This window comes from Aristolochia californica, unplaced genomic scaffold (assembly GCF_029961685.1).
Source record: "Aristolochia californica isolate CCGP_79_NKW_82.1479 unplaced genomic scaffold, dmAriCali1.0.hap1 SCAF_11, whole genome shotgun sequence".
NCBI lineage: Eukaryota > Viridiplantae > Streptophyta > Magnoliopsida > Piperales > Aristolochiaceae > Aristolochia > Aristolochia californica.
Window position 1 is genome coordinate 35,536,504 of NW_027181782.1, and position 24,800 is coordinate 35,561,303.

Here is a 24,800-nt window from a genome sequence, read left to right on the forward strand (position 1 = left end):
TACTGGAAGCCGTAGCTGCCATACAATTTACTAACAAAATATGAACTCCCTAAAGCTTAAAAAATCAGTGAACTCGTGTATCTGTTACTTAATCGTGTAGTCATTATAGGTTTGATCTGAGATAGTCATGATTTGTGAAGCTTGTATCCAGGACTACTCCAAGGGAGGCGAGATTAATTATTTCTATGTAAACCATGTTCCGTAAAGACAAACAGTAAGCTATAGAAAGGAGATTTCAGACATTCTGAGCCAGAACAAAGAAGAATGGGAAAGAGGAGGAAAAAAGAAAAATCTCCCTATTATGAGCCGTTGTAACAATTTCGTGCCAACCTAATGGAATCCAACCAGTGCAAGGTCTCCGCATTAGGATCCCTTTCTACCAAAACATCTGATACAATCACTTGGAGCGTGTCCCGATAAAAACTGATCTTCCCGCGTATTCTCACCAAGATGCCCAATTGAATCATGGAGGCGTGGTCGGCAGCCATGGCAGCAATGAGCTCAACATCAGAGGGGCTGGCCCAAGCAAAGTACGGCGACTGCAAATGGTTGAGCCAGAGGATGCAAGGGATGCAGCCAGAACCGTCATCTATTACAAATTTGAGGAATCTCTCTTTCCGCTCGTGGCTTACTACAACACCTACAGTTTCCAATTTCGAGACAAGTCTCCCATCATGGAAGAAAGAAGGTGCTTCAGAAGGGTGCTGTTTTACAGTCAAGGAAACGACATCTGAGGCAAAAAGCTTAACGTGGGAGCTTTGTCGTGGATCCATCGGCGTGCTGTATGCCTTCCAGTCTTCTCTCAAAGAAACAAAGCCTAACAAAGCCAATTTCCTGTCACAGCATCAATAAGCATTACATAATATACTCCGCATGCTTGTTAAAGTAAGAAAGTCCTTCCTATTCCATGCATCCCCAAACAAGTTAGAATTCCACAAGTTGCGATAGTGCTAACAATAATGCTTCATTACTTACTCATAGCTTCTTGCTTTTTTAAGCAACTATTTTACCTGCATGAATTCGTAAATAATTTTTTCAGATTCTAAATACCTGATGAAGTTGGAGATTGCAAAAAGCCACAGAACTCAAGATTAGATACAGTTTGAGGTATAGAAACAGTTCCACTATACTGAACGGAAGCCTGGAAAAGAAGTTGTTGAAGTTTTATGAGAGGCATCTTTTTCACTGTTTCCTCAAAAAAAAAAAAAATCAATCTCTTATTTCTTTAAGAAACAACTTCACAGCCCATGCTGCAAAACAAAAAAGATCCCAAACATACTAGCAATACAAATACCAAAACGGTGAGGTAATCTTATTTTAAACAAAAGCAATAAAAAAGAAAGTGCTGATAATCAATATTTCAGTCGCCCATTGACACTAAAACGCGGCCAGGTCCAACAAAAGGGCCAGAAGCATGGACTTTTCAGTGTTTCTCAAGATACCCCCCGTCCTAGAAAGGCCTGGGTTCTCTATAGGAACTCCCATCAAAATTTAGTTTGAGCCATCTTGATTGATGAGGGGACATGGGACCCAAGAAGCTATCTGACCAGAAGGCTGCCTTAAAACCCCTCATGCTTTTAAAGTACACTTTCACCATGTTGCTGATTATAATTGAGAAGGAGAAAGCAGACAACTTGTGATCCAATCTCTCCATTTTTTGGGTAAATAGAACTGCTCCAAGATATGGTCTAAGAAACACCAACACACTGTAAAAAACTTTCTGCATTTCAAGTTGGATGAGCAGATATTGGAGACCTCTTCTTTAGGAAGTCTATTTACTCATTGGCTATAAGCTCTGAGTCACTGATCTGCCTGCACTTAATGAATATGCTTTTGTGGTCAATAATCATCTATGGCAGGGTTCTCTTCAATCTGGACTTTTTTCCTATGAGGCCTAACTTGTTAAAGTCCTCAAACATTTCTACTGAACCTTTTTAATGGAAATTCCAAACTTTTTTCTAGAACTCCCTTGTGTATGAAGCTTCATCTCTTCAAATAATTTTTAGAGCCTACCCAATCTCCGCCTTTGAGAAGAGCAGTTTCTGGTGCAGGGCTCTCAAAGTTCAGGTTAGTAGCTCTTAGTCTCATGAGCTGGTCTTATTTGTATAGGTCAGAGTAAAAGCTAATAAAAGCGTCTGAAATGGCTTCTTTTTCTGCTATTTAGACACTATCAACAAGAGTGATGGGAAGGAATTTCTTCTTTTGTGAGAGCAGGCTACTGCATGGAAGTATGCAGAATCCACATCACCCACATTAGTCCATTTACATCTGAATGGCTGCTTCAATAACTTAGCCTGTGTGAGCGGCAAATCTCCTACATAGTTGACCTCATTCTAGGGTTTGATTTGGGATTTGAAACTTTCACCCCTGTAGCTTCTTGTTCCGCATTATTTATGCTTAAAGGATTAAAACCACTTAATAAAAATAGCCCTCATCTCGTGCCATCCCTTTATATTACAGCCTATCCCTAACTTGAGCTTGCCATGAACCCTATCAGAAAAATGAGGTCACATGAAAGATACTCACTCATGATAACACAGTGAACAACCCAAATGTTGTCTACCTCAAATGATCAAATAAAGAACAACAGAATCCATTCACCAATCTAGATTATAACAAAATTTCCACACATTTGCAGATCCTCCAGCTCATTGTTTTCAAAGTAATACAATGCAGAACGAGAAAGAAAACAAACAACATAGTACTGGAGTTTTGACCAAAATACTTGGGCAACAGAGTTGCTGCAGAGAAGGAACAACACTCAGAGAGAGAAAATAAAAATAAAAACAGCAGAAAATAAATCACTGACAGTGGTGATGGAACAACACAGCAGCCGGAGCAGGGATGGCAAAGAAGAGGGAAGAGAGTGAGGGTGACGTTTCATTATGTTATATAATTGGCAACTAAAGGAGTAAGGTATTTTCATCTCATACCTTAAACTTCCCGAGCTCCCCTGCATAAGCTCACTCAGTTTGTGTAATTATAGCTCTAGTATAAAAATTATAGCAAAAAGTACATTTGTAGAAAAAAAAAAAGTGTAAAGGATGAGGAAATTTCTTTAAAGAATGACTTTCGCACAAAAAAGCTGCTTTTTCAGCCAGTTAAGTGTTCTGCCAATGTGACCCTAATAAAGTGCCTTTAGACTATCTAATGAGGTAAAGATTGCAGAATTAACAAAATTCAACTAATGCTTCAGCATAAGCTGAATCCATCAGAACCAAAGTGAGAGAAAGGAGTTGAAATCAAAATGAGAAGCTGCCCTTGTTTTTTCTGTTTTCTTTTTAATTCTTTCTGCTAAATAAACATATGTGAACAACTTAAGCAGCCAACAAAAAAACACAACTGAAGATATTAATAGATGCCCGATTGGCCCTCGGGTTGGGTTAGAGGAATATCATCACATACAAATTCCTGATTGTTCACTTAATTGTCAAAATTGCTTCTCAATCCAACTTAAAAAACAAAAAGAATCCTAAAAAATAAGTAAGACACTATAACCAAAAGAAGCAGCAGAAGTATCTTCCTGATGGCTATCAAATACAGAATGCATGCAAATGGTTCTGTTCAGATTGATTGAGACAAACAGAAAAGAATTAATTTCACACAAAAAAAAAAAACAAGCATTAATCTTGGTCTATCAGAACAAAAGCCGATCAATGTGGTGGTTCCCGTGGATACAGGATTTCCTTGTTGCAATCTCACGTTTACAACAAACGGCAGATAATAAATATAGAAATTCGGATTACCTATGTCCTCTTAGGGAACTGCACCTTTGACAAGCGATATTTTGAGATCTCTAAGATAGGACTCCAAATCCTCGGAAGTTGTCAAGGAACTACAAACGAAAACAAATAAAAGACAAAAGACAGAATAGATTCCTCTAATCCGATCAAATGAGAACCAAGGAAGAAGAGGCAAAGAGTAAAAATGAGAAGTGAAGGTCGCTGACGATCGTTTGCGCGGGAAGGAGAGTGAGACCCGCAGAGGAAGATTCTGCATATTAAACTCCTGTGATCACAATGTCGCCTTTTTCCAACATATAGTTGTTATTTAAAAATTCCCGTGATTTTAATTAATTAAGGGTATTTAAAGTCGTTTATCGATTAAAAATAACAAAAGTCAGTTGAAAAAACCACCCTATGGTAGGGGTATATAGGTAATTTTATCATATAAAGGGCGTATACGTACGGGAACCTGAATTGGGTTACGGGTTCTTCGTCTTTTTTATTTGTTTTCGAGAAATCCAGCTATTTCTGCAAATGGGAAAAGAGAAATTTTCTTCGACTTCGATTTTCGAAAGAATCTCATAGAAAGTGGTTCATTCTTCTTATTGACCAAGAAGAAAGAATGTCGAAAGAAACTATTGTTTGTGCCTAGTAAGATCCTTTATATCTGCTTCATCTTCTTGCAGAGCAATGGTATAGCAATTCTGGAACTCAGATGCAGGAGATGAGTAAATCCCTTATTTCATTTGCATCAGGAATATTTTTCTGATAGCTTGATTGTTTAGGGGAGCTACGAGCTCACATATCCATTGTGATAAAATAAAAAAAGATTTATTCAATCTGTATCTGTTGCGGCGTGTCTTCCAGAGGCTTTATTCCTTCCTCGTCTATTTCCTCCGTCGTGATTCCAGATGCTTCAACAGTCCTTGTAACCCACTCTTTGAGAGGATCCTCACTCAAATCCAGCCTCAGAAATCCCGCAAGCATCCCGCTCATAAACGCAACAGGTTCCTGAAAAACAATTTCATCGAGTAAAATGCTAATTTCCTGAAGTATTCAGTGTTTCAACGTACTGAGTCGGAGAAAGTCGGGAAGAGAAGGAAGCTGCTACTGCTCAATTTTACCTTAAGAGCTTCCTTGACAATGGGTTCTTCGATAGGATTGGAGAAAGCCCTAACTCTAAAACCAACCAAACGCGCAGGCCGTTTAGCTGGCGAGGAGAAACCAGCAGGCAAAGCGGTGGACTTCCACTGCACAAAGACAATTCCCGAGGGAAAAATTATGAAGATAACACCCGCAATTGTAAATTATAGAGGATTCAACTAAGAAGACTAAAGAAAACCCACGATAAGAGGAGCAAAAGATAGGAAAAGAAAAGCTCACCGCGGATGGGGAAGTCGAGAAGAAGAGCGCCATCAGTCTGCTTCCCGTTAGCTATTGTTTTTGCGAAATGCGCGTTTTATGCATCTGTTCGTGTCTCCAAGCTTTTAATACCGCGCGCAAACCATATTTGTTTTCAAGCGGCACAGGGATTTTGGTTATATGCACTTATTAACTGCGTACCCCTCGGTACATGTCTGCGATGCGTAGTCAGTGATTTCAAATTAGGATCATGAGAGGAGAAGCTCTTGAATGCTTTTTTTTTTTTTTTTTTTTATGACTCTTTATAATTTTAAATTCGCAACAGATGATACCTGTGTAGTTAGTATATCACTGTTGAGTCCAATTACTTTCTTACCAAAGAATGTTCTTGATAGATGATGAAGGAGAGGAGAATCGACACTGTTGTGGATTTAGTTATACGTTATATACAGACACGAAGTTAGGAAATTTTCCTATTACAGGGAGCCTGTCTGACTAGATAGCAGCATTATTACTGGTTGCAGCCGTTTTGGTGCTAGTTGATGTTGGAGATGTTATTGCTGTTCCATCTGAAGCTGAATCTTCTGCTGTTGGTACTAAGAATGACGATGGTAGCATCAACGTTACAGCCTTTAGAGAAAACCGAAGAACGTGAGATGGTTGTGGTTGCAGGAGCCTTCTTCCTGTCAGGGCTTTTTAGCTATTAGAGTTGGTGTTGCCATCAACTCCCACATTCTCTCTGCATTAGCAAAATTTCCTCTGTTTCTGTTTTTCCTAATGCTGTAGGAATTTGTATAATTAAATCTGCTCTTTCATCGTCTATTAAGAACCTTCCTCATTGGTAAACTAATTGGACTCAACAATGAAATTTAGCGTGAATTCAAAGTATTATCTTCCCCGTAACAAATATTTGCAAGAACTTCTCCTCTCAAATACTGGATGACAGTCGATACATCTCAAAATTTTCAGAGAACAAAAAAAATATATTACCTTGTAAAAACTGAGACACCCATGCTCATAAATTCAAACACATACCCAACAATGTACCCTGCATTAAAAGGATGAAGTTCACAAAGGCACTTCAGTTTCACCCAGAATTTGTGAGAAGTAAAGGCCATTTGGCCTTACAACATCTTGATATTACTGGTGATGGGTTTTACATTATGCTCAAGACATGCTTACCCAACAGGTTCCCTCCTACCTGACACCCAGTACATGAACTAGTTATACACCATCCGAGACTGATCAAAGCAGACAGTTTCATGCTAAAAAAAGGAAGAAACTTACTATTCATATCCTCCGACTCTTCATTCACCAACTGGAGACAGAAATATGAGGCATTCCTTTTCAAGATAGGGGACACCCACAATCACTTACAACTTCCTGTATTCTCACTGCGCCTTCTGAGTCACCTTTTTTTCTTAGACTCCTTGGACTCCTTGTGTTTGAGGATTTGAACAGGAGCAGCAGGGATGCGGACCCACAACTCTCTTATTCGCCTAATGATCTTGTCACTGCTCTCTTTTCTTAGAGGCATCTCCCTTGTAAACGCCTCCAAGAAAACTAACATGAGGAGATAATTGGGTGGCACGAATGCAATCATGGCTGCCGTGATGACCAACAAGAGTGCAACTTTATATGATGTCTGCAGAATGTTGCAATCAGTACAATAAAGCTTCAATAAGGCAAAAAATTCAAATGTGTTCGAAAAAATTGTCCCACGTGGAAAAGTGAGTAGAAGGATTTTGGATTTATTAGTTGGAAAAAATGATTGCTAACTTGGCCAGTCATTTTGAGATAGGTCTTGGACCTAACTTCTAACATGGTATAAAAATAGGTGATCAGGTATGGGTTTTCACCCTAGATTGTCCACACGTAGTAGGAGACGGGAAAAAGGGCTCACACTATGGCAAAGAATTGTCCCACATAGAATAATGAGTAGAAAAATCATGGGTTTATTAGTTGGGAAAGGGAATTTTTCACTTGGCTAGATATTTGGGAGGGGTCTTGGACCTAACTTACATAATGTCTTCAGACCAGCACAATTATAACTAGTACATTGATTTAGTGAACTGCAATGAAATCAATCAAGTTCCATAAAGAGCTTCTAGAATAACCTGCTAGTTATAACGGACAAAGGAATCTATGTTACTGAAGGAAGCAGAGATCTTGCAATTTGTGCTTTGAAATAAAACATAACCAATTCACTAACCTGTGCAGGGATTCCAGCAAAAACAACAGCTCTAAGCTTGAGAAGAACAATATTTCCTTCTTGAATCAGTGCTTCAAACTGAGAAATGGCATCTTGCAATGTGATGAGTTGCTCTACAGCACTACGATTCGGAGGAAGTACAATTTCAAAGGCTTCCAATGGTTTGCTATGAAACCTATGCCACAGCATAAGAATGGTAACAACCATGACAATGCAGGCAAATATGTAGTTAATCCAACCCCTGGAAGTCTCAATAATGTCAGATCATACAGATCTAAATTGTTTGATCATAGTGAAAGCCTAAAAAAGTTTCAGAGCAGTATGTGCATTGTGTTTTCCCTTCTTTTTTCCCTTTGCTCAAGCAGTGGAATATGCTCATAATTAGGTGAAAGAAACATGACAAAGAAAGTCAGAGTACATGAATTACACCTGCTAGTGTAGCCCTAAGTAATTTTCCTTCAATAGAAGAAACTAATCACAAGTGATTAACTCACTAACTCCTCTACGACCATCAATAGACCAATTATAAAAGGTGGAACCTTTCTTGGTTTGCACTTCCTGTACCAATGATGGATCTACACAACAATTACACTTGAATATCAATAAACGTCTGTAGCATTACAGGTAGCTTCAGAAACCTTATAACATTAGAGAAGTGTTATTGTTTCAGAAATTTTCAAACGCTATATCTGAAATATCTAATGGAGCTTGAGCAGTTAGTCATGAACATACATCATTTTGACCTGGAATAAATGCTAGATTGAAGCGCTAGATACATCAATCATGCTTATGGGATGATTGATAACTAATTACCCATAAAGCACACTGAGAAGCATATCCAATCTGTAACAACTGGCTCACATTTCAACAAACTTTAGGGTTTCATGTAACAAACATTCAAATGATAATCAAGTCACCAATATAAAGTAATACCTGAATAAAACATAACAAGTCAAGACCAAAAAGGAGGTTGATTTTAATGGATCGTCCCAGGATGCCCAAACATGAACCCTTCTGCCAAATTCAAGAACAGGGAATAATAATTCCTGCCAAATGATAAAAGAGATCCAGAAAGTTACTATCTTATTGAGGTGAGCTTCATATTATCACGAATATTAGAAACAATTCAGTGGTTGTAACCCACATATGGCAGGCATTATTCAGCACAAAGATAGAAACAGTTTTGCGGTAAAATACTCTGATCGCAATACCCCCCCCCCCCCCCCCCCCCCCACATGAAGGCACTGGGACATATTCTAGGAGATTTTGGAAATTGTATCATCTTTTTCATGTATTTAGTCTCACATTCTAAGATCTGCAAATTTGGCAGCAGATGTGCTTGCCAAGGAGGGAGTTTCCCTGCAATCTTTTGTTGTAAGGGATTTGCTCCCTCCCCCCTTGTAATTTTCTCTTGTTAATAGAAATACATCTTCATAAAAAAAACGATACCCTGATCCAAAAACTGTTCCACTCCAGTCTAATCATGAAACTTGTTCAACTTGGTTGTTTAGGATCAACTTCTCATACTAGCTAAGATAGTGAAATGAGATAATTCAAATCCAAGTTAAATTTCCGCTCTCAGCAATTTCTGGTTGCAGGTCCTATCCATTCCTTTGCTGCAAGAAAATAAAAAAATGCGGTTCAACCAAATCATACAGAAAACTGTGGACCAATACCTTCATGACTGCTATGTTTGTATCAACTCCCTCCACTTTGACCTGGTCCACTGTTGCCTGAGCAGCCTCAGCAATGCCAGAGTCTAATTTTGACTGTTTCAGTGCAAGTTCTAAAGGATTAACTTCACCAATGCAAACATCACCAGCTAAAAAAGTCAGTTCATCAGCCACATCTTCCTCTTTGACCAACCCAAAACCAAGTTTGTTGAGTGACATCAAAGAGATAGGGGCCAGCCTACTACTTGATTTTGCATTATTTGACTTTGATGGATCCTTAACAGCAACATCTTGCTTCCAGGTTTGATAGTTGTTCAAAAGCTCTAAGCGAGTGGACAAAGTATCCAAGATGACATCTCCACCAGGAAGTTTTTCAACTAAATTGAAGGGAAGGAAGGTATTATATTGAGATGGTAAAATACGAAAAGCTTCCATAACAGCACGATAGCGGAAGATGCCTAGGGTGGCCTTTGAGAGGGCTTCCAACTGCGAAACTGATTTCAGTTTGAATCTTCTAATGAATCTGTGAACATACAAGATTTCACGACTAATTGCCAGCCAATAATCTCTTCTTGAATGTCCTTTAAATTCAGGAAACTCGAATACTGCAGGCTCAGCTCTGTGAAGGAGGCAAAGAAGGTTATCATATGAGGTCAAATGTAGGATTTAAAAATTACAGATAAATTAAGGTAGAGGAAGTAGGAAACATACAGAGATGATGACTTATACATGACAGCCTTGTCAAAAAGACGAGCACCCAAAGGTCCAGTCAACTCAGGTTTAAGGATCTGCTTCAAGTCTATCGCTAAATTGTATGAGACTGCTTTGTCATATGAACCAACTCCAAGGGGCTCAAAGTAAAGAGCATAGTTTGTTAGTGTCAGCCGTCCTGATCCAACAGGAAATGACAAGATCCTTATATGAGACCAAACATATTTAAACCATAAGATACAAATACAGTTTGCTTGTGGAAGTGGCTAGGCCTCACCTGGCCATGCAGAGACGCCTATATGTTGAAATACTGGTTGAGTAGGAGAAGTTCCATCAGTATCTAAGATGATTTCATCCTCGGCAAGTTCAACGTTTGTAGGCTGTCCTAAGAGACTTTTTGAGGCTTTTATCACCCTATGATAAAAGGAAAAACCAAATCAATAACCTCCTGTTTTATTTGTCAAAGAACATCAAAGAATGAACTATTCCTTGCATCTGCACTATAGATGCTCTTATGTACGAAATTGCAACATAGTAAAACAATTTCTTAGCAAGCTTAGCTGGGATTAGCAGATCAAGTATATGAGGTCTTCTTCACAATAATTAGGAGAGAGCGTTGAAGACTCCCAACATGGATCGCAACCCAGCATCTCAGATATCTCCAAAAGCAATGACCATCAGCCAGAGATGAGAGGAAGTTACATGTCATCTTTTCCATGAAATAACATTTAAAATGCATTCAACAGTGAGCCCTTTCTAGTTTTTGTTTACTGCTTAGATCAGGAAGAATCAATTAACAAATGGAAATAATAAGAAAAATCATAATCTTACTATTGAAATGCTAGGAACCGGCTGGGAAACAGAGTACATTTCTGCCCAGAAGTGTGCACAGGGATACATTTGTTAAACCTTTAATTTTATAGCTAGTGGAAATCAAAGAGATAGGGAGCCCTACTTCTCAAGGCTTCCAAGGTACTTGTCATAGACAAGAAAATGGAGTTGGCCATTAGAAGAACTTGTAAGAGCATTGAAGAGATTATCAACGGTAATTATATCTGCCACAACTGGACAAGCTGGTGCAATTCGAGTAAAAGCCTCGGGCCCAACAGTTTTCTTCTTGTCAACCTGAGAGAGAAAAAGGGTATTAGAACATGTACCAGTTACGTAAATGCCACTCTCCCTGAAGAGCTCCAAACTCTTAAAAGAGTCAGAGGATCGCTTTAGAATTCTAATCACAAACTGCCTCAAAATTTTACAGCTGCTGTTACTGACCAACCTGGATAGCAGTGCTCATAGAATTAGAATAGAATATCAAACTCCCTTCATCATCGTCACTTTGAGGAGAATTTTGAGTTCCAGTGTCCTAGGCATAGGAACATAGCTGCTTTGTTAGGGATCGATTGATAAGAAAAATATCCAACTATGCTCTTATTTATGGAAAAGTTCATTCTCGTTCTCAAATGACAAGGGTCAGATATAGAGACAAAAATGAATGAATGAGTAAACAGGTGAACTTCAATGTATAATTTAATATAAGAACCAAATTTGCAGTTAACTTCAAGTGTTTCTTACAGAGATTCACTGGTAAGGTGTCTCACTTTGAGTAAGGAGTCATTCCCGATACCAGGGACTTCCCAAGCGAGCATCATATCAAAAGATAGCCGACGAAATTCCTTATTGGCCAGATAATCTGGACGCTGGGTCATAGCATGAAGTGTCTGATAACAGCAATATTCTAGCAGGTTCCTAGCATAATTGGATGTCTCTCTGAGATGGTCAGGTAGTTCATTCTCGAAACGCAGTTGCAGTTCTTCCGGAGAGACTTGCAGAATCCTGCAATTTCACGAATAACATGATGGCCTGCGGATACTACAGAACTTGAAAACCAAGCGTACAGCAAATGCTCCAAAGTCGAAAGTCTTGAAATTTAAGCTAAAAGTAGAAAGTCATGAGCTATAGCAGCAAGTGCTACAAACGAATATAGTAGAAATTACTCTTTTCCCATTCGCATACTTTGATGAAATGGCAATAAAAACGAAAAAAAAGAGACGTGAAATGCCAAGGGCATCTAAAAACCCAACTCCCAAAGCCACGTACCATTCATCTTCAAAGGAAATGTAACTACATTTCTACATTTCATTATATTGAAAAATCTACTATACCATTTCGTTCCAATCATCCAAAAAGAAAAAGAAAAAGAAAAAGAGAACCGCCAATCTGCGTCAAATTTGCCTGGGTGAAGAGAAGAATGATACGGAAAGTACATACTTGCAGCAACGAGCGACTACGGAATTAGCGAATAGAGAGAGCTGGGGTATGAGATTGGAAGAGGCATCTGTTCCATCCTGTGGCTTCCGCTTTCCGAATATGGATTTGATGGAGCTTTGGTGCATGAGCTTTTCGAAAAGGCCATCCATTTCGTCAACCCGTGCTTGAGCTCAATTCATTTTCCCATTCGAGATCGAAAATACATAGAAGCGAGCGATGGTGATCTCGGCCAGAATGCTTCTCCAACGGGGTTAGGTTACTTGATGCGCGGAAGCCGGGGTTTTGGGGCACTGTAGGAGTCTGAAAGGGGTGAAACCAGATGTGAGACACTACCTCCTCGGCACGAAAGCATCGAATTTGAAGACTTTTTACGTCTGCGCTCCTTCTTCCAGGTTGCATTTTAGACATCTTCTTTAATTATTTTTGGTTCATATTTATTAGAGAAAATAATTCAAAGTAATAATAATTCTAAATATTTTTTAATAAATAATAATTCTAAATATTTTTTAATAAATAATAATTCTCGCCTTGGCTGCTGGCGCGTGCGTTATTTAGAAGTAGATTTTGTAAGAACTAAAAAAGCGAGATAAGTTTTAATTAAATTCCTAATTATTCATTTAAAATTCGAGAAGTGAAATAATAAGCGGGTTGGGCCTTCGAGCCTCTCGTCCTACCTGTCAGTAGTCCATTTGGCTCCGTTCAATTGGGCCCAACAACTGAGCCTGATATCTGAATAAGTCGTAATCGCCCTAAATAATTCTGCCGCCATCGTTGCTACTTGCTAACATCTTCCGCGAAACTTCTCGGATTCCTCTTTTTCTCCCGCGGAAGCCCCATCTTCTATGCTTTCTCTCACTTAGCATTTAGCTCTCAGTCCAGATGGGTCAGCCCCAGAGCACTATTGCTTCGGATACCCAAAGCAATGGTGAATCCAGAACAGCCGAAGATACTCATCCTGATTCCATGGAAGCCTTGATTGCAGGTATCCTTTATTTCTCTGCTAGGTCTCTTTCCATTGCTTGTTTCTGTATCTGCTTCTTTTTTTCTTTTTTCTTTTGTGTTCGTTGCATATCCCCTTTTTGTTTCCCAGATTGTACGCGTTGATTTTCTGGATACATTGACGTTTTGACACTTTAGACTTTAATGTTCTTCATTGGCATCTCAATTTCGGATAAGTTTTAAGGAAGAAGTCAACATACGTAATAATCTTTTGCTAAATTTTTTATTCATGATTGTATACTTAGTCAAACAAAACTACTGGGGCGATCGAATTGTTTCAGTTGGACCTGTCTGTTTGTTGCAGCTGGCTTTTGCGGATCTCGTGGCTGTGTTCATTCATTAAATGCATGTACACTTAGGCCATTGGAACTCTCAGTTGTTCGGTGTTTGCAGTTTAAGTGATATCATATGTTCCCTTTTTTCTTCTATCATTCAGTCATTAGACTATTAAATTTTTATAAATCAAATTCTGTTTGGCCAGTTTACAACCTTTTCCTTCCGAGAATGTTAACAAGGACAACTAAGTTTGACGCTTGCAATGCATGACAATAATTTTGTTCATCTGTATACAATACACACTAAAATTTTCTAGTTTCATGTATATCTGCAGCCATTACATAACTGGCTTACAAATTGATTATATATAGCATCAGAGTCTTGTGGACAGACTGGTGTTAAGTTCAACGAGCTTTTTATTAGATTAGGATTTAATTTTTCTTATAATCTGAGTATACTCATTGATCAGATTTTCAAAGTTCTCAAAACACAAGGAATGCACTTATTAGTTCTAAAATGATGGATGACTGGTAATTGTGTTACACACTCGATTGAGGAGTTGCTATGAACAGTCACATTATAACCTTGATTGTAATTAGGGGAGGGCACGGGTCGGGGTCGGGTTTACCAAAATCTGAACCAAAAAAGAGTCTGACTCGTCAAACCTTACCCTGACCCGATCACCATCCTTGTAACCCCATCCCCGTAAACCTGGCCCGTCCCCGCCCCATTCCTGTCCCATCCCCGTAAAACCCAACTAGTCTCAACCCTATTTTATATCTCTGTCTCATATGTGGGTCGGGTTTGGGAAAATCCGTCTCTGACCCAAAACCCACCGGGGTTTTTCCCCGCCCCGTCCCCGACACACGGGGTGAAATTAGAAGCCCAAACCCGGGTTTTTGGGTCAGGTCGGGCCGGGTTCCCCGTAAAACCCGAACCGATGCCCACCCCTAACTGTAATCTCTCGCTCTCTCTCTCTCTCTCTCTCTCCACACCCCCCTTCTCCTCCTTTGACTGTACAGATATTCGTTGAATTGAAAATGATAATTTGTTGCATTTGCAGAAGCCACTGCTTTTGGGGCTGATGGAGATGAGGTATGTGTCTTTCAGGATAGGGTGAAATTGAGTTGTTTGCTTTCATATTAAATATCACTTTATCAGTCATTCCATGATGTTCCTTTCAGAAGATTTCATATTTTTATCTGATGTTTTTCTTCTTCTTGCTTGCTTTTAGTCTTTGGATGTGAAAGCACAGAAAGCATTGGAATGTCCTTGTGTTGCCACACTGAGAAGTGGCCCTTGTGGCTCACACTTCTCAGAGGCATTTGTCTGTTTTTTCAAGAGCACAGCTGAAGAAAAGGTAATTGATGTAGTATTAGGATAACTACTGTTGAAAGTGAGACAAAGTAGAGCCAGAAAAGGACCCGCCATTTCATCTAGTATTTGAATAATTTGTCATGAATCTGTGTAAGAGGTCTTGGTTTTCATTTGCCTTGTCTATTGGATTAGAATGTTGACTGCTTTTTCTGTTTGCACTTTTGTGCAGCATGGAACAACTTTTTTACTCACATTAGTAGTCGGTATTGTTGGAGAGAATTAACTTGCATCAAACCATGCTAACATCTAGCTGAGGTCAACTAAAGTGAATCCATTGATCATTCTAGCATCTTAGATACGAAGTTTATTGTTCTACAAATTTTGTGATCTCTTTAACGAGTTTGATATTTATTCATAATATGATGATAGGGTTGCAAGAGGTTTCTATGTGCCAAAAGGGTGTAATTCAAATCTGTTTTTGCAGGGGTCAGACTGCGTGCATCCTTTTGTGGCCCTGCAGAACTGCATCAAAGTGAATCCAGATGCATTTTCGAAAGATGTTTTAGAAGCAGGTGATAGTGAAAAGGAAGATGAAGATGTCCAAGACTACAAATTTGTAGCCCCACAATGGTCCAAAGAACAACAGTCCAAGCTCTGAGTCCAAGCTCTTGAAGTGATGTGCTTTTTGGTCTCTTTAAACTTCTGTTAGACTCGGAGCTAGTATGGTTACTGATCTTGTCTGGCTCTCTGGGTGTCTGCTTGGAAATTACCAGATGCCCTGTCACTTCAAGTTCTTCTTTTCCAAGTCATACCATCAGAACAATAAGTCATTATTCTTGACAATGTAAACAATTTTGATGCCAACTACATATCCAATGGGAGGCAACCGAAACCATGGCTGTAAGAGAAATGAGAAGTGGGGGGAATACATCAAGCCAGTCACGGTGTATAATGTGTAATGCTGGACACTGAAAATGGCCAGAAAACGAAAATTGGTCACAGTTCAACTGATCAAGAAATATTCTTATTATTAAAATAAAGACGAGGCTATGTAGGTGAATGCATCTGACAAACTTGTACCTAGTCATTACAATTCTAAGATAGCTGTAGTGAGTGAGACTTTCGTACTGAAATGTGTGAGCTATGAATTCTATCTACGATGTAAGTCGAGATGGAGTGAGTGGTAGTGCGAACAAATCATTTTACGCAGGAGCTGTTGGAAGAAACTAAGATCCCCCCCCTGCTCAAGAAAGCATAAGGAATTTTCAGTTGATTGGAGGCGCAAAGTTAAAATTTTCTTCGCATCCAGCAAGGGAGCTGTTGGGTCACCAAAGAAAATGGGCCAGTCTGTATGCATGGCTTTCATCGGTTTCTTGTTTTCGCTAACTCCGCAATGATAACAAGAGGGGAAAGGCCGACCTGACCCGGTTGGCGAAGAAGGAAGACTCTGCGCTTCTCCACTCCACTGTCCCACCAATTCTTGTCCATGGCTACTCAATCTCAGAAGCTCTTGCTAATGGCCTGCGCAGGCCCCGCGGACGCTAAGTTGCTCCCGAATTCGCAGCAGCTACGCAGCTGCACCTCCTCTTCACCATTCTCCTCCTTTCTCTCGGTCGTTCCTTCTCTTCCTAGGATTCGCAGACAGGGACAGAGAACCCCTATTTTAGTAATGGCAAAAGCTAAGACAGATGAACTTGCTAAAACTGTCTACGCAAAAACGTCTAGCCAGTCATCCAAGACTAAAGAAGCATCTAAAGTAGAAGTAGAACAAGTAGAAGAAGAGGAGGTGGAGGAGGAGCTTCCCTGGATTCAAGAGAAGGCCTTGGACCTAGTCGAGTTCACCGGCACCGTGACCCAAGCCATTCCGGGGCCCAGGGTGGGTCAGAGTTCCTTGCCTTGGATTCTCGCCGTCCCCTTAGCCTATGTGGGTCTCTCATTCGTCATCGCCGTCATAAAGACAATTAGGAAGTACGGTTCTCCAAAGTTCAAGAGAAAGAAGCTGGTGAGTGCTTTTGTTTATCTAATTTCCAACTTTTGTTCTCCGTCAGAAGTACAGTATTAATGTCTTTTAGAAGGCTTTTGTTTTTCTCTGGTGATGTGAAATAGTGTAAATCAATACATTAATTGAGTCTATCTTTGGATAGGAGTCCAAATGCTCATGTTGTGTTTTTCTCAACTTTTATGATTAGAGGAATAAGAACAGTATGCTAGTGAAATCATTGGACGAGTTGTTTCAAAAGGGAAGAGATGAAGTGGAACAGGGGGCTCTTAAGGGCTTTATGCAAAAGGTATGACATGGAGCTTTTCTTTACTTCCGCAATAACCACCTTTTAGAGCACAATAAGAATGAATTACTACTGCTTCAACTTGCATATTTTTAGTGGCAAGTGCCTCATTGAAGTCGTAATTGACATACCTTTTAGAATTACAATCTCATGATTATTATTTTTCTCTATAATTGTTTTATCACAGAAACTTAGGCTTAGGCTGATGGATTTGGTGGATGATTGCAATCCCTGATCCATCTATTTTGGCATCCTAAAGCCATTGCATCAGGTTTCCAGATGAGGTTTAACACGGGTGTCTTTTCAGACAGGTTTTAGCATGGAGGAAATTCTGAGAAAGTACATAAGATATGCCCTGAATGAAAAGCCCTTCAATCCTGACTTAGTTCTGGACCTTATCCATCTTAGAAGATTTACAATGCTAGAAGATGCTAAAGTTTCAGAAGTTCTAAATGAAACCTCAAGGAGAATTGTGAAGGAGTTAGGTAATTTGAGACTTACATTATGTCTATTTCTCTGTCTTATGGCCATCTTTAAATTCTGTTGTGCGGCTACAAGTGTTGCTCCTCCTAAGTATGAACCCAGGAAGCCAATTACCTACATCAAAACATAATTGAGGGGGAACACTAAGGGAAACAACAGGATAAGAGTAGCCTTAGCAGTAAGATGCATTGAAGTTGCGCCAAGTGGCCCAAGTCCTTCGCAAGATGACCGATCGATATTGGGAAGCCTTTTTTTCCAATTAACAAGTACAGGATCTTGCAAGCCTATAACCAATGTTGGACTTTCATCCACCATCAACCCTCTCCTGTTCCTAGATAACTAGCTTGAGACATGCCTGAGGGTGACGAGTCTTTTACCAACAAAAAGTATGAAAAGAAAAAAAGTAGTGTTGAATGGTTACAGCAGCAATGAAGTAACTGAACATACCTGTTCAAATTCGTTAGGGCTGTAGGTGCATTTATTTTTGCAATTTTCTTCCTGGATATCGTCGCAATTTGAAGTCCTAAGAGTCATAAGTCTTTAGTCAATTTAATGGAGAAAATAAATACCTATGGAAAGGAAGAAAGCTGCTGGTATCCTTCACAAAAGCTTTAAGGTCTGATAGACTGCTGTATTGCATATCTTATATTTACAGTATTATAATACTCGATCTGTCATGTGACTTAGCAGCTAAAAGCCTTGATGTGAAGGTTTTGTCCCATGAAGAAAATAAAACATGTATATGCAATCTGCTCAATGTCCTAGGTTTCTCATTATGCTTTTGTTTTTTTTTCAGGTCCGGTTGTAATGGATGCTTCTGGATTTACTGAAAAAGGTCTCCAACGAAAAATAGCTGTTCAGACACTCTTTGGAAAGATTCTTTATCTTGCTGAGGTATTGTGCTGTTCAACTTCCTTCTTTTAAGTTCTATTTTCCTCTTCTTTTCTTCTGGATACAACAGTTGCTGGATATTAATCTCCATGGCACTGTAACAGAGCTTTTATTAAAGGTACGTGTTAAAGATTCTCTTTTAACAGGAGTTCTGTTATATTTCAAAATTTAAAGCAAGGAGCTATAGTGCTTTTTTTTTTTTTTTTTTTTTAAATGAGAAGGTGGAATCCTTTAAGGGAGCTCCTGAGGGAGGAAAGAGTACGCAAATAAAAGATAAAAATAAAATGAACAAGACCCCACAAAAAATGATGCCAAGGCAAGGTCAGAGGAGGAGCCAAAGAGCTTGTAGTTATTTGTTGAATTACATGAGTATCCCTCCTTCCTAATAAATTTATTTCTTTTTCTACCAAAAAAGATATTTTCACAGAATTGATTCTCATTCCCAGGCAAGTTTGCCCTCGCCCACTATGTTGTGCTGTATATATTGGTCTACTGTGTTAAAAACTTCTAATTGCTTAATTAATTTTCTTATGTTTTGCTCTGTTTTAGCTCCCAGAGTTCTGCTCAAGAGACAGCTCTTTAATAATCAAAGATATATTTGGAGTGACAGAGTATGGCTCCAAAGTAGTGTTGTCCTTTGTATTCTTTAACCCATTGTGTTCATTGTGTTGATATGTTTCCTTCAAAATTGCTTTGCTTGTCTTCAGTGAGGACGCTGATATACTTCGGTTTCATACACTCTCTGAGGCTGGTGATGTCGGTTCTCTTGAAAAGATGATTGATGGTTCCGATTCGGAAGAAGAGACTAACTTGAAAAAACCAAATGATGGGTGAGATTTTAAAGACAGATGAGAGAACAACATCCACTTCTTGATTCATGCCACATTTGCCCAGAGGTGATGATCGCAGGGGGCGTAAGGCTTGTTATACCTGTTGATGAAAGTTGTGTGTAACATTGTTGGGAGTAACACAATCTTGAGGAAGAGTGTAAGCAAATCTTAATTGTCAACGTTGAAGGTTTGAACAAATTAGCCCAAGAAAAAGTTTTGAAGCAGTCTGTCACTGTCTTACACTCACTTATCTTTAGCAACCTTGTTATCCTGTTCACTTTGATGCATGGTTATGAAGTCTTATGGTGATAATACTCACAAGTAGGAAATGAAGGAACCTTGACGTGGGTGGCTCTCAGTTTTATCAGTTATGCTAGTCATGCTATCACTAGAGCTTGCATTAACTCGAAAGTAGTTACTGGTTTTTTTGCTGCAACTGTGCTATTGATAGATTGCATTGTAGGAGGCCTCCCTGATATTTTCATTTCAGACATGATCTGCAAGAATCCAGCTATCTGAGCTCTGGGTTATGTCAGGATTTGTAAACAGAATTGGTTTTTACTGGATATCTAGCTACTGCGACTAAAATTGGGAGGCCTGGGAGTGTGGCTCAAGCTTAGAAAATGGAACCACCGGGTTCTTCCCCCAAGACAGCCTTCCCAATAAAAAATCATCAACGGTAAATGGCTATTTACTTCAATCAAATGGTGGATGGTACGTAATCGGTATGCGCATTCCCCGGCTAGTTGGATGCACCAGAAAATGCCGACAATGTCCGGTATCCGTTCAACCCATTCCCACGTGGTTACATAAAATAAACATCAGTCTTAGCTTACATTAGATCTTACTTTTGCGCATTTATTGTTTTCTTCTTTTAATTGGAAAAAACAGAGTGAGATGAAAATTGATATCATATTCTTCGCCTTTACCCTGTTTCTGCTTGCATCAGTGGTGGTGGTGATGCCAAGCTACCCAGCTGTAGGCTTTGAAGTTCCGCAAGTCTGACCACCAGATTGTTGTTTGTTTGGAGAAGAATGATTGACAGCTTTATTGAGCTGTGCTCCGCAGAGAAACTGCTTTATTTAATTCCCCCAGTTTCGTTTTGAACAAGGAGTTTGGACTTTGTGGAGGTACCTTGAATTCAGTAGGTAAGCAGAAAGTCCCAAGCTCTCTCTACCAGTAAAGAATAGTTTAGGTCGGCTAACTACAAAAGCACAAAGCAGAGTTTTCTCCTTGGGGAGGACAACAGATACTTGGGGCCTGGGCTACCTTTCATGAAGCAGAAGAGAAGCCTCACGGGGATGGCGGAGAGGCCAATAATGGTATTCAATTATTGTAATACGCGCTGAAAGACAGAAAATAGACGAAAGTGATGCTCTAACGTGTTCTTCCTCACTTTCTTGTCTTCATACGTCGGTAGACAGTAGAATAGAATCCCCATTTCCTCATTCTTTCCTTTCCTGCGAGTTCCAATCAACTTATCTAAACGAAGATTAAAATTTCTTGCGTTTATCACACTACATTCTTTTTTTTTTCTCTCTGCTTTTCCTAAAAAGAAAATCTACGATGACCAGATTCACTCAGATCCTAAGAAAGGGATATAGAATTTAATCATGTTGGACATAGATTTCAATTTAATTTCTTACTTACTTTTGGGATTAAATCTGTCCACTGACTTCCATTTGAAATATTCTGTATCGGATTCCTTGCAACACGATCTAAAGGATTTTTCGCACGTCGAATCGCCGTAGAACTTCATCATTTGTCTGGAAACACTTGCGGAAACAATGTTGATTTTTTTATCGAAATTATCTGCAGAAGCGTGAAGATCATGGCTGTGTATATACCGACCCTTCGAAATGGGGTTCTCACCCGCCTCCCGCCCGTAATTCAGGTGCCTGCTTCTTGACCAAACTCAGCCGATAAGAGCAGTTCTTTTATTAACAGAATTACAGGAGAGACGCGGCGGTCAAAAACGAAATTTAAGCAGCAACGGTCTGTCCCCCCCTGTTTCGTCTTCTTCTTTAATCCTCGCTGAACTGTTATTAAAAAAACCTACACATTTCCCCAGTAATGAGAAATGAGAGGCTACCTTGAACCAGAAACTTCTCGGAAGGGAGAGAGGAGGCAAGTTGCATCATCTCGTCGTGCTCATGAGAAATTTGGTTGAGAGCAGTAAATACCAATCTAGATTTCAACCACGGAAATATAGAAATGACACAAAAACAATCTAGGATATGGTGATTTGTCTACGGACTTGACAAGTTCAAAATCAAACAAAAAGGTATAAAAATGTCGACTTGAAACGATAAGATGAAACACGGAAATGGAGGTCAACTTGTTTCCCACGTTTGGAGGATTTGGTGCTTCTCACCGACTTGCTTACGACACCGCACTCCTCTATTTAAGCTCTGCATCTTTCTCTTCGTTCTATCAGATAGCGCCCTCTGCTTCTTTGTCAAAGCAAACTGCTCTTCCCACTGTTTCATGCAGCAGAAACGACTGACCCAGTTCGTACATTCTTAAGAAAAGCTTCATTTCTTGCTGGTTCATCTCCGATTCTGAGGTTAGTGACGAAAGTACTGGTCTCACATTCTTTTTCAGGTTTTACGTCTTACAAAAGTTTCTGCTACGTAGTCAATCTCTTAACCATCATTAAATAGGATTCGGAAACTGTTAGACACTCTGAAGGAAGAATATCTGGTGTCACTAAGCTTAATCACATAAGCTTTAAACTAGATTTAAAGTAAATGGAGCAAATTAACAGACGGGATTACGGTTTTCATTAAGAGATTCTCCCTTCTTGCTATTATATCGAGCTTGTTCTCTAGAAAGTATTTCAAGTAAAGAAACGGCGTTCACTTTCTTCTACTGGTTGTACTCATAACAGACGTGTCTCACAATCATAACAACTGTATCAACGACGAGACCGCCATTTTTTTACGACAAATTTGTTTAAGTATGGCCTGAGGGAAGAGTCTGATGCACACATCCATGGAATGCGGGATTTCTGCTATTTCTCTATACTTGAATTATTGTTCTGTTAGCAAGCGTTGATGACTTCCAGATATAGATTAATTCGCAACTTAATGCGACGTGGTTTTGAATATCAGAAGGTTGCATCAACAAGACCATTCTCTTCATTTACTCATGGCCTCTTGCTGGTTCCAGTGGTTTAAAAAAGAGCACGTTAACTGAAAGCGATTCTTAGTTAATCGGGACATTATTTTGCGAGATTAATTGGTTTACTTCTTTTTATAGGTACCAGGTCTGATCTCTGCTGGAACAAAGAGTTGTTGTGAGACCTGCTCATCGATCTCCTAGTGCAGAAATGGGAGACGAGTACTTGGACGCTTGGACCATCTCCATCGCTGTACTTGTCTTCTTCTTCATCGTGATTTTGGTGCAGCTGCTCGAAGATCGAAAAAGGAGCAAAATTCCTTCGAAACTGCCGCCGGGAAGTAAAGGGTGGCCTTTGATCGGCCACAGCATTGGCTGGTACTTGGCTGTTGCGAGTTCACACCCCCCTCGTTTCGTGGAAGAGCAGGTTAGAAGGTAATAATACATATATAGGTCATGACGAAGTAGAACTAGTTTTTTGATATTTTGTGCAAGTAAGAGGGCTTGAAATCCCCAGGACTGGTTTGGTTAATAAGAGCTGTCATCGAGCTTGAAATAATTCTCGTTTTCTCTGGTTGCAGATATGGAAGGATATTTTCATGTCGGGTGTTCGGAAAACAAGCGGTGGTCTCAGCAGATCCCATGTTTAATCGGTATGTAATGGGAAACGAGGGGAAGCTCTTCAAGTCATGTTATCCCAAGTCTTTCAGAGATTTGGTGGGGAAGAACGGCGTGATCACAGTTCAGGGAGAGCAACAGCGCAAACTCCATGGAATCGCTGTGAACATGATGAGGATGGAGAAGCTAAAGTTTCACTTCTTGGAGGACATTCAGATAGTTATGCTCAAAACCCTGGACCAATTCCAGGACAACCAGGTCATTTGTCTTCAGGATGTCTGTAGGAAGGTCCGACTTCCTTTCTTCTTCATTCATCGGATCTTACTGTTAGACCTTGGTTATGAAAGTCATTAGTTTGTCCCGATTTGTTCATGCAGTTGGCCATCAATCTGATGGTTAATCAACTCCTGGGAGTTTCCAGCGAGTCCGAAGTCAACGAGATGGCTGGCTTGTTCTCTGATTTCGTCGATGGCTGCCTCTCTGTTCCAATCAAATTGCCGGGTTTTGCTTACTACACTGCCATGAAGGTGACAACATTGTTCACGTAACAGCATTCCTTCGTCTTCTTTATCAGCTTTCTCTATGTTTAATTTGTACATGATTTTGTTTAATATTTCAGGCTAGGGAAACTATCATTAGCAAGATTAATAAGATCATCGAGGTTAGGAGGCAAGGAGCAGCATCAGAAGTTAGCAACGGAGTCCTTGCCCGATTACTGGAAGAGGAACACTTACCAGACGAAGCTATTGCAGACTTCATCATCAATTTACTCTTCGCAGGGAACGAAACAACAGCCAAAACCATGCTTTTTGCCGTCTATTTCCTAACCAAGTGTCCAGCGGCACTCAAGCAGCTATTGGTAAGAACAGAATATGTACAGAAAAGCAGAACTGGTGGTTAGTTTATATTGAAATCTCAACCAGAAACTCTAACATACTCTCTTTAATTAAATACGATTCGTAATACGTACACAGGCCGAGCAGGAGAGCTTAAGAAGGGATACCAATGGCGACCCGATGCTCACATGGGAGGACTACAAAGCTATGCCGTTCACGCAATGTGTAAGTCATCAAAGTATTCACATAGATAAGAGCGAATTTCCGAAGGAATATATCTGCTAATATAGTCTGTAAAAGATGAAAATTCTTACTTGCTAAAGTGAAAATCTTCAGGTCATTGATGAAACACTGCGAATAGGGGGCATCGCAATCTGGTTAATGAGAGAAGCCATGGAAGATGTTGAATATCAAGGTGATTAATTAAGCATTCTCGCAACATTTTACAACTCAGTTTGCTGTTTCAGGAACGTTGTTGTTGAATTCGAAAGTCCATTTCCTCAGTTACTTGATGATTGCCTTCAGGTTATGTAATTCCGAAAGGGTGCTTTGTGGTTCCATTCCTTTCAGCAGTGCACTTGGATGAGAGCTTCTACAAGGGTGCTCTTGATTTCAATCCATGGAGGTGGAAGGAATCCGAGAACCAGGTATAACTTGTAGCCATTCCAACATGTTGCTTTCATGGCTGTCTGCAATGAATTCTGATCTAATAGTTCGAACTTGTTGTGTAGGACAAGAGAAACTGGAGAAGTAGCCCCTTCTATGCTCCCTTTGGTGGCGGAGCTCGGTTTTGCCCAGGAGCTGAATTGTCCAGACTTCAAATAGCTCTCTTCCTCCATTATTTCGCTGCCAGATACAGGTTTTTACCATCCTCTCTCTCACAGATAATATTTATTGTTACTGATTAGATCAGTCAGAATCAACTCCTCATCCTTTGTGGGTTAATTTGAGCAGGTGGACGCAACTAAAGGAGGACGAGATGTCCTTCTTCCCCTCAGCTCGACTAGTCAATGGATTTCAGATCAGCTTAACACGGCAGTAGGGATGCTCACCCAGAAGAACCAATGTTATCTATTATAATCTTTGTAGTTTGTAGAGATATACAGTTTTTTTTTTTTGTTGTTGTACTGAAACTGTAACCATACTCGAGCATAAAGAAGGAAGCTGTTTGTATGTTCTAGTTTCTAGGGTCTT

At 39.8% G+C, this 24,800-nt stretch overlaps 6 protein-coding genes across 10 annotated transcripts; 3 read left to right on the plus strand and 3 right to left on the minus strand.

Annotated features, from left to right (window-relative positions):
- Nucleotides 1-173: 173 nt before the first annotated feature.
- On the minus strand, nucleotides 174-3,968 carry LOC137944779 (CST complex subunit STN1). Of its 2 annotated transcripts, XM_068790529.1 has the most exons (3): nucleotides 3,747-3,968; nucleotides 1,051-1,141; nucleotides 174-834 (listed from the first exon to the last, which is right to left on the minus strand). In XM_068790529.1, exon 3 carries the CDS (start codon nucleotides 771-773, stop codon nucleotides 300-302), a length of 474 nt encoding a protein of 157 aa, XP_068646630.1. In that variant the 5' UTR covers nucleotides 774-834; nucleotides 1,051-1,141; nucleotides 3,747-3,968; the 3' UTR covers nucleotides 174-299. The 2 variants fall into 2 exon arrangements, with proteins under 2 accessions (XP_068646630.1, XP_068646629.1); XM_068790528.1 differs by lacking the exon at nucleotides 1,051-1,141.
- Nucleotides 3,969-4,450: 482 nt separating this feature from the next.
- On the minus strand, nucleotides 4,451-5,229 carry LOC137944788 (UPF0426 protein At1g28150, chloroplastic-like). Its single transcript, XM_068790540.1, has 3 exons — nucleotides 5,109-5,229; nucleotides 4,850-4,975; nucleotides 4,451-4,736 (listed from the first exon to the last, which is right to left on the minus strand). Exons 1-3 carry the CDS (start codon nucleotides 5,139-5,141, stop codon nucleotides 4,557-4,559), a joined length of 339 nt encoding a protein of 112 aa, XP_068646641.1. The 5' UTR covers nucleotides 5,142-5,229; the 3' UTR covers nucleotides 4,451-4,556.
- An 890-nt stretch (nucleotides 5,230-6,119) lies between these two features.
- On the minus strand, nucleotides 6,120-12,335 carry LOC137945043 (uncharacterized). Of its 3 annotated transcripts, XR_011110880.1 has the most exons (11): nucleotides 11,952-12,335; nucleotides 11,282-11,516; nucleotides 10,960-11,046; nucleotides 10,639-10,808; nucleotides 9,961-10,097; nucleotides 9,684-9,861; nucleotides 8,976-9,591; nucleotides 8,233-8,345; nucleotides 7,300-7,540; nucleotides 6,375-6,732; nucleotides 6,120-6,288 (listed from the first exon to the last, which is right to left on the minus strand). XR_011110880.1 is itself a non-coding variant. In XM_068790918.1 (10 exons), exons 1-10 carry the CDS (start codon nucleotides 12,098-12,100, stop codon nucleotides 6,496-6,498), a joined length of 2,097 nt encoding a protein of 698 aa, XP_068647019.1. In that variant the 5' UTR covers nucleotides 12,101-12,335; the 3' UTR covers nucleotides 6,120-6,495. The 3 variants fall into 3 exon arrangements, 2 of the variants coding, with proteins under 2 accessions (XP_068647019.1, XP_068647018.1); XM_068790918.1 differs by having other exon boundaries at nucleotides 6,120-6,732; nucleotides 7,300-7,474; XM_068790917.1 differs by having other exon boundaries at nucleotides 6,120-6,732.
- Nucleotides 12,336-12,724: 389 nt separating this feature from the next.
- LOC137944584 (mitochondrial intermembrane space import and assembly protein 40 homolog) lies at nucleotides 12,725-15,407 on the plus strand. The gene is made up of 4 exons (XM_068790269.1): nucleotides 12,725-12,933; nucleotides 14,290-14,321; nucleotides 14,461-14,586; nucleotides 15,028-15,407. The coding sequence occupies exons 1-4, from the start codon at nucleotides 12,831-12,833 to the stop codon at nucleotides 15,199-15,201; spliced, it is 435 nt and encodes a 144-aa protein (XP_068646370.1). The 5' UTR covers nucleotides 12,725-12,830; the 3' UTR covers nucleotides 15,202-15,407.
- Nucleotides 15,408-15,691: 284 nt separating this feature from the next.
- On the plus strand, nucleotides 15,692-19,293 carry LOC137944680 (uncharacterized). Of its 2 annotated transcripts, XM_068790395.1 has the most exons (6): nucleotides 15,692-16,545; nucleotides 16,733-16,831; nucleotides 17,136-17,313; nucleotides 18,108-18,205; nucleotides 18,752-18,813; nucleotides 18,910-19,293. In XM_068790395.1, exons 1-6 carry the CDS (start codon nucleotides 16,030-16,032, stop codon nucleotides 19,034-19,036), a joined length of 1,080 nt encoding a protein of 359 aa, XP_068646496.1. In that variant the 5' UTR covers nucleotides 15,692-16,029; the 3' UTR covers nucleotides 19,037-19,293. The 2 variants fall into 2 exon arrangements, with proteins under 2 accessions (XP_068646496.1, XP_068646497.1); XM_068790396.1 differs by lacking the exon at nucleotides 16,733-16,831.
- Nucleotides 19,294-22,363: 3,070 nt separating this feature from the next.
- LOC137943872 (abietadienol/abietadienal oxidase-like) lies at nucleotides 22,364-24,648 on the plus strand. The gene is made up of 9 exons (XM_068789297.1): nucleotides 22,364-22,587; nucleotides 22,734-23,058; nucleotides 23,148-23,297; nucleotides 23,390-23,629; nucleotides 23,745-23,831; nucleotides 23,943-24,021; nucleotides 24,132-24,253; nucleotides 24,338-24,465; nucleotides 24,561-24,648. The coding sequence occupies exons 1-9, from the start codon at nucleotides 22,364-22,366 to the stop codon at nucleotides 24,646-24,648; spliced, it is 1,443 nt and encodes a 480-aa protein (XP_068645398.1).
- The last annotated feature ends 152 nt before the right edge of the window (nucleotides 24,649-24,800 follow it).

Excerpts from the sequence above, each read along its gene's own strand:
- LOC137944779 (XM_068790528.1), bottom strand. The coding sequence starts at position 773 with ATGGATCCACGACAAAGCTCCCACGTTAAGCTTTTTGCCTCAGATGTC.
- LOC137944788 (XM_068790540.1), bottom strand. The coding sequence starts at position 5,141 with ATGGCGCTCTTCTTCTCGACTTCCCCATCCGCG. Across the intron at positions 4,976-5,108 it reads TCTCGACTTCCCCATCCGCG|TGGAAGTCCACCGCTTTGCC; the intron begins GTGAGCTTTTCT and ends GTCTTTGTGCAG. Across the intron at positions 4,737-4,849 it reads TTGTCAAGGAAGCTCTTAAG|GAACCTGTTGCGTTTATGAG; the intron begins GTAAAATTGAGC and ends ATTGTTTTTCAG.
- LOC137945043 (XM_068790917.1), bottom strand. The coding sequence starts at position 12,100 with ATGGATGGCCTTTTCGAAAAGCTCATGCACCAAAGCTCCATCAAATCC. Across the intron at positions 11,517-11,951 it reads GTAGTCGCTCGTTGCTGCAA|GATTCTGCAAGTCTCTCCGG; the intron begins GTATGTACTTTC and ends GTGAAATTGCAG. Across the intron at positions 8,346-8,975 it reads CAAACATAGCAGTCATGAAG|GAATTATTATTCCCTGTTCT; the intron begins GTATTGGTCCAC and ends ATCATTTGGCAG.
- LOC137944584 (XM_068790269.1), top strand. The coding sequence starts at position 12,831 with ATGGGTCAGCCCCAGAGCACTATTGCTTCGGATACCCAAAGCAATGGT. Across the intron at positions 12,934-14,289 it reads CATGGAAGCCTTGATTGCAG|AAGCCACTGCTTTTGGGGCT; the intron begins GTATCCTTTATT and ends TTGCATTTGCAG. Across the intron at positions 14,587-15,027 it reads AGAGCACAGCTGAAGAAAAG|GGGTCAGACTGCGTGCATCC; the intron begins GTAATTGATGTA and ends CTGTTTTTGCAG.
- LOC137944680 (XM_068790395.1), top strand. The coding sequence starts at position 16,030 with ATGGCTACTCAATCTCAGAAGCTCTTGCTAATGGCCTGCGCAGGCCCC. Across the intron at positions 16,832-17,135 it reads TTAAGGGCTTTATGCAAAAG|ACAGGTTTTAGCATGGAGGA; the intron begins GTATGACATGGA and ends GTGTCTTTTCAG. Across the intron at positions 17,314-18,107 it reads GAGAATTGTGAAGGAGTTAG|GTCCGGTTGTAATGGATGCT; the intron begins GTAATTTGAGAC and ends TTTTTTTTTCAG.
- LOC137943872 (XM_068789297.1), top strand. The coding sequence starts at position 22,364 with ATGGGAGACGAGTACTTGGACGCTTGGACCATCTCCATCGCTGTACTT. Across the intron at positions 23,298-23,389 it reads CTTACTACACTGCCATGAAG|GCTAGGGAAACTATCATTAG; the intron begins GTGACAACATTG and ends TTAATATTTCAG. Across the intron at positions 24,466-24,560 it reads TATTTCGCTGCCAGATACAG|GTGGACGCAACTAAAGGAGG; the intron begins GTTTTTACCATC and ends TAATTTGAGCAG.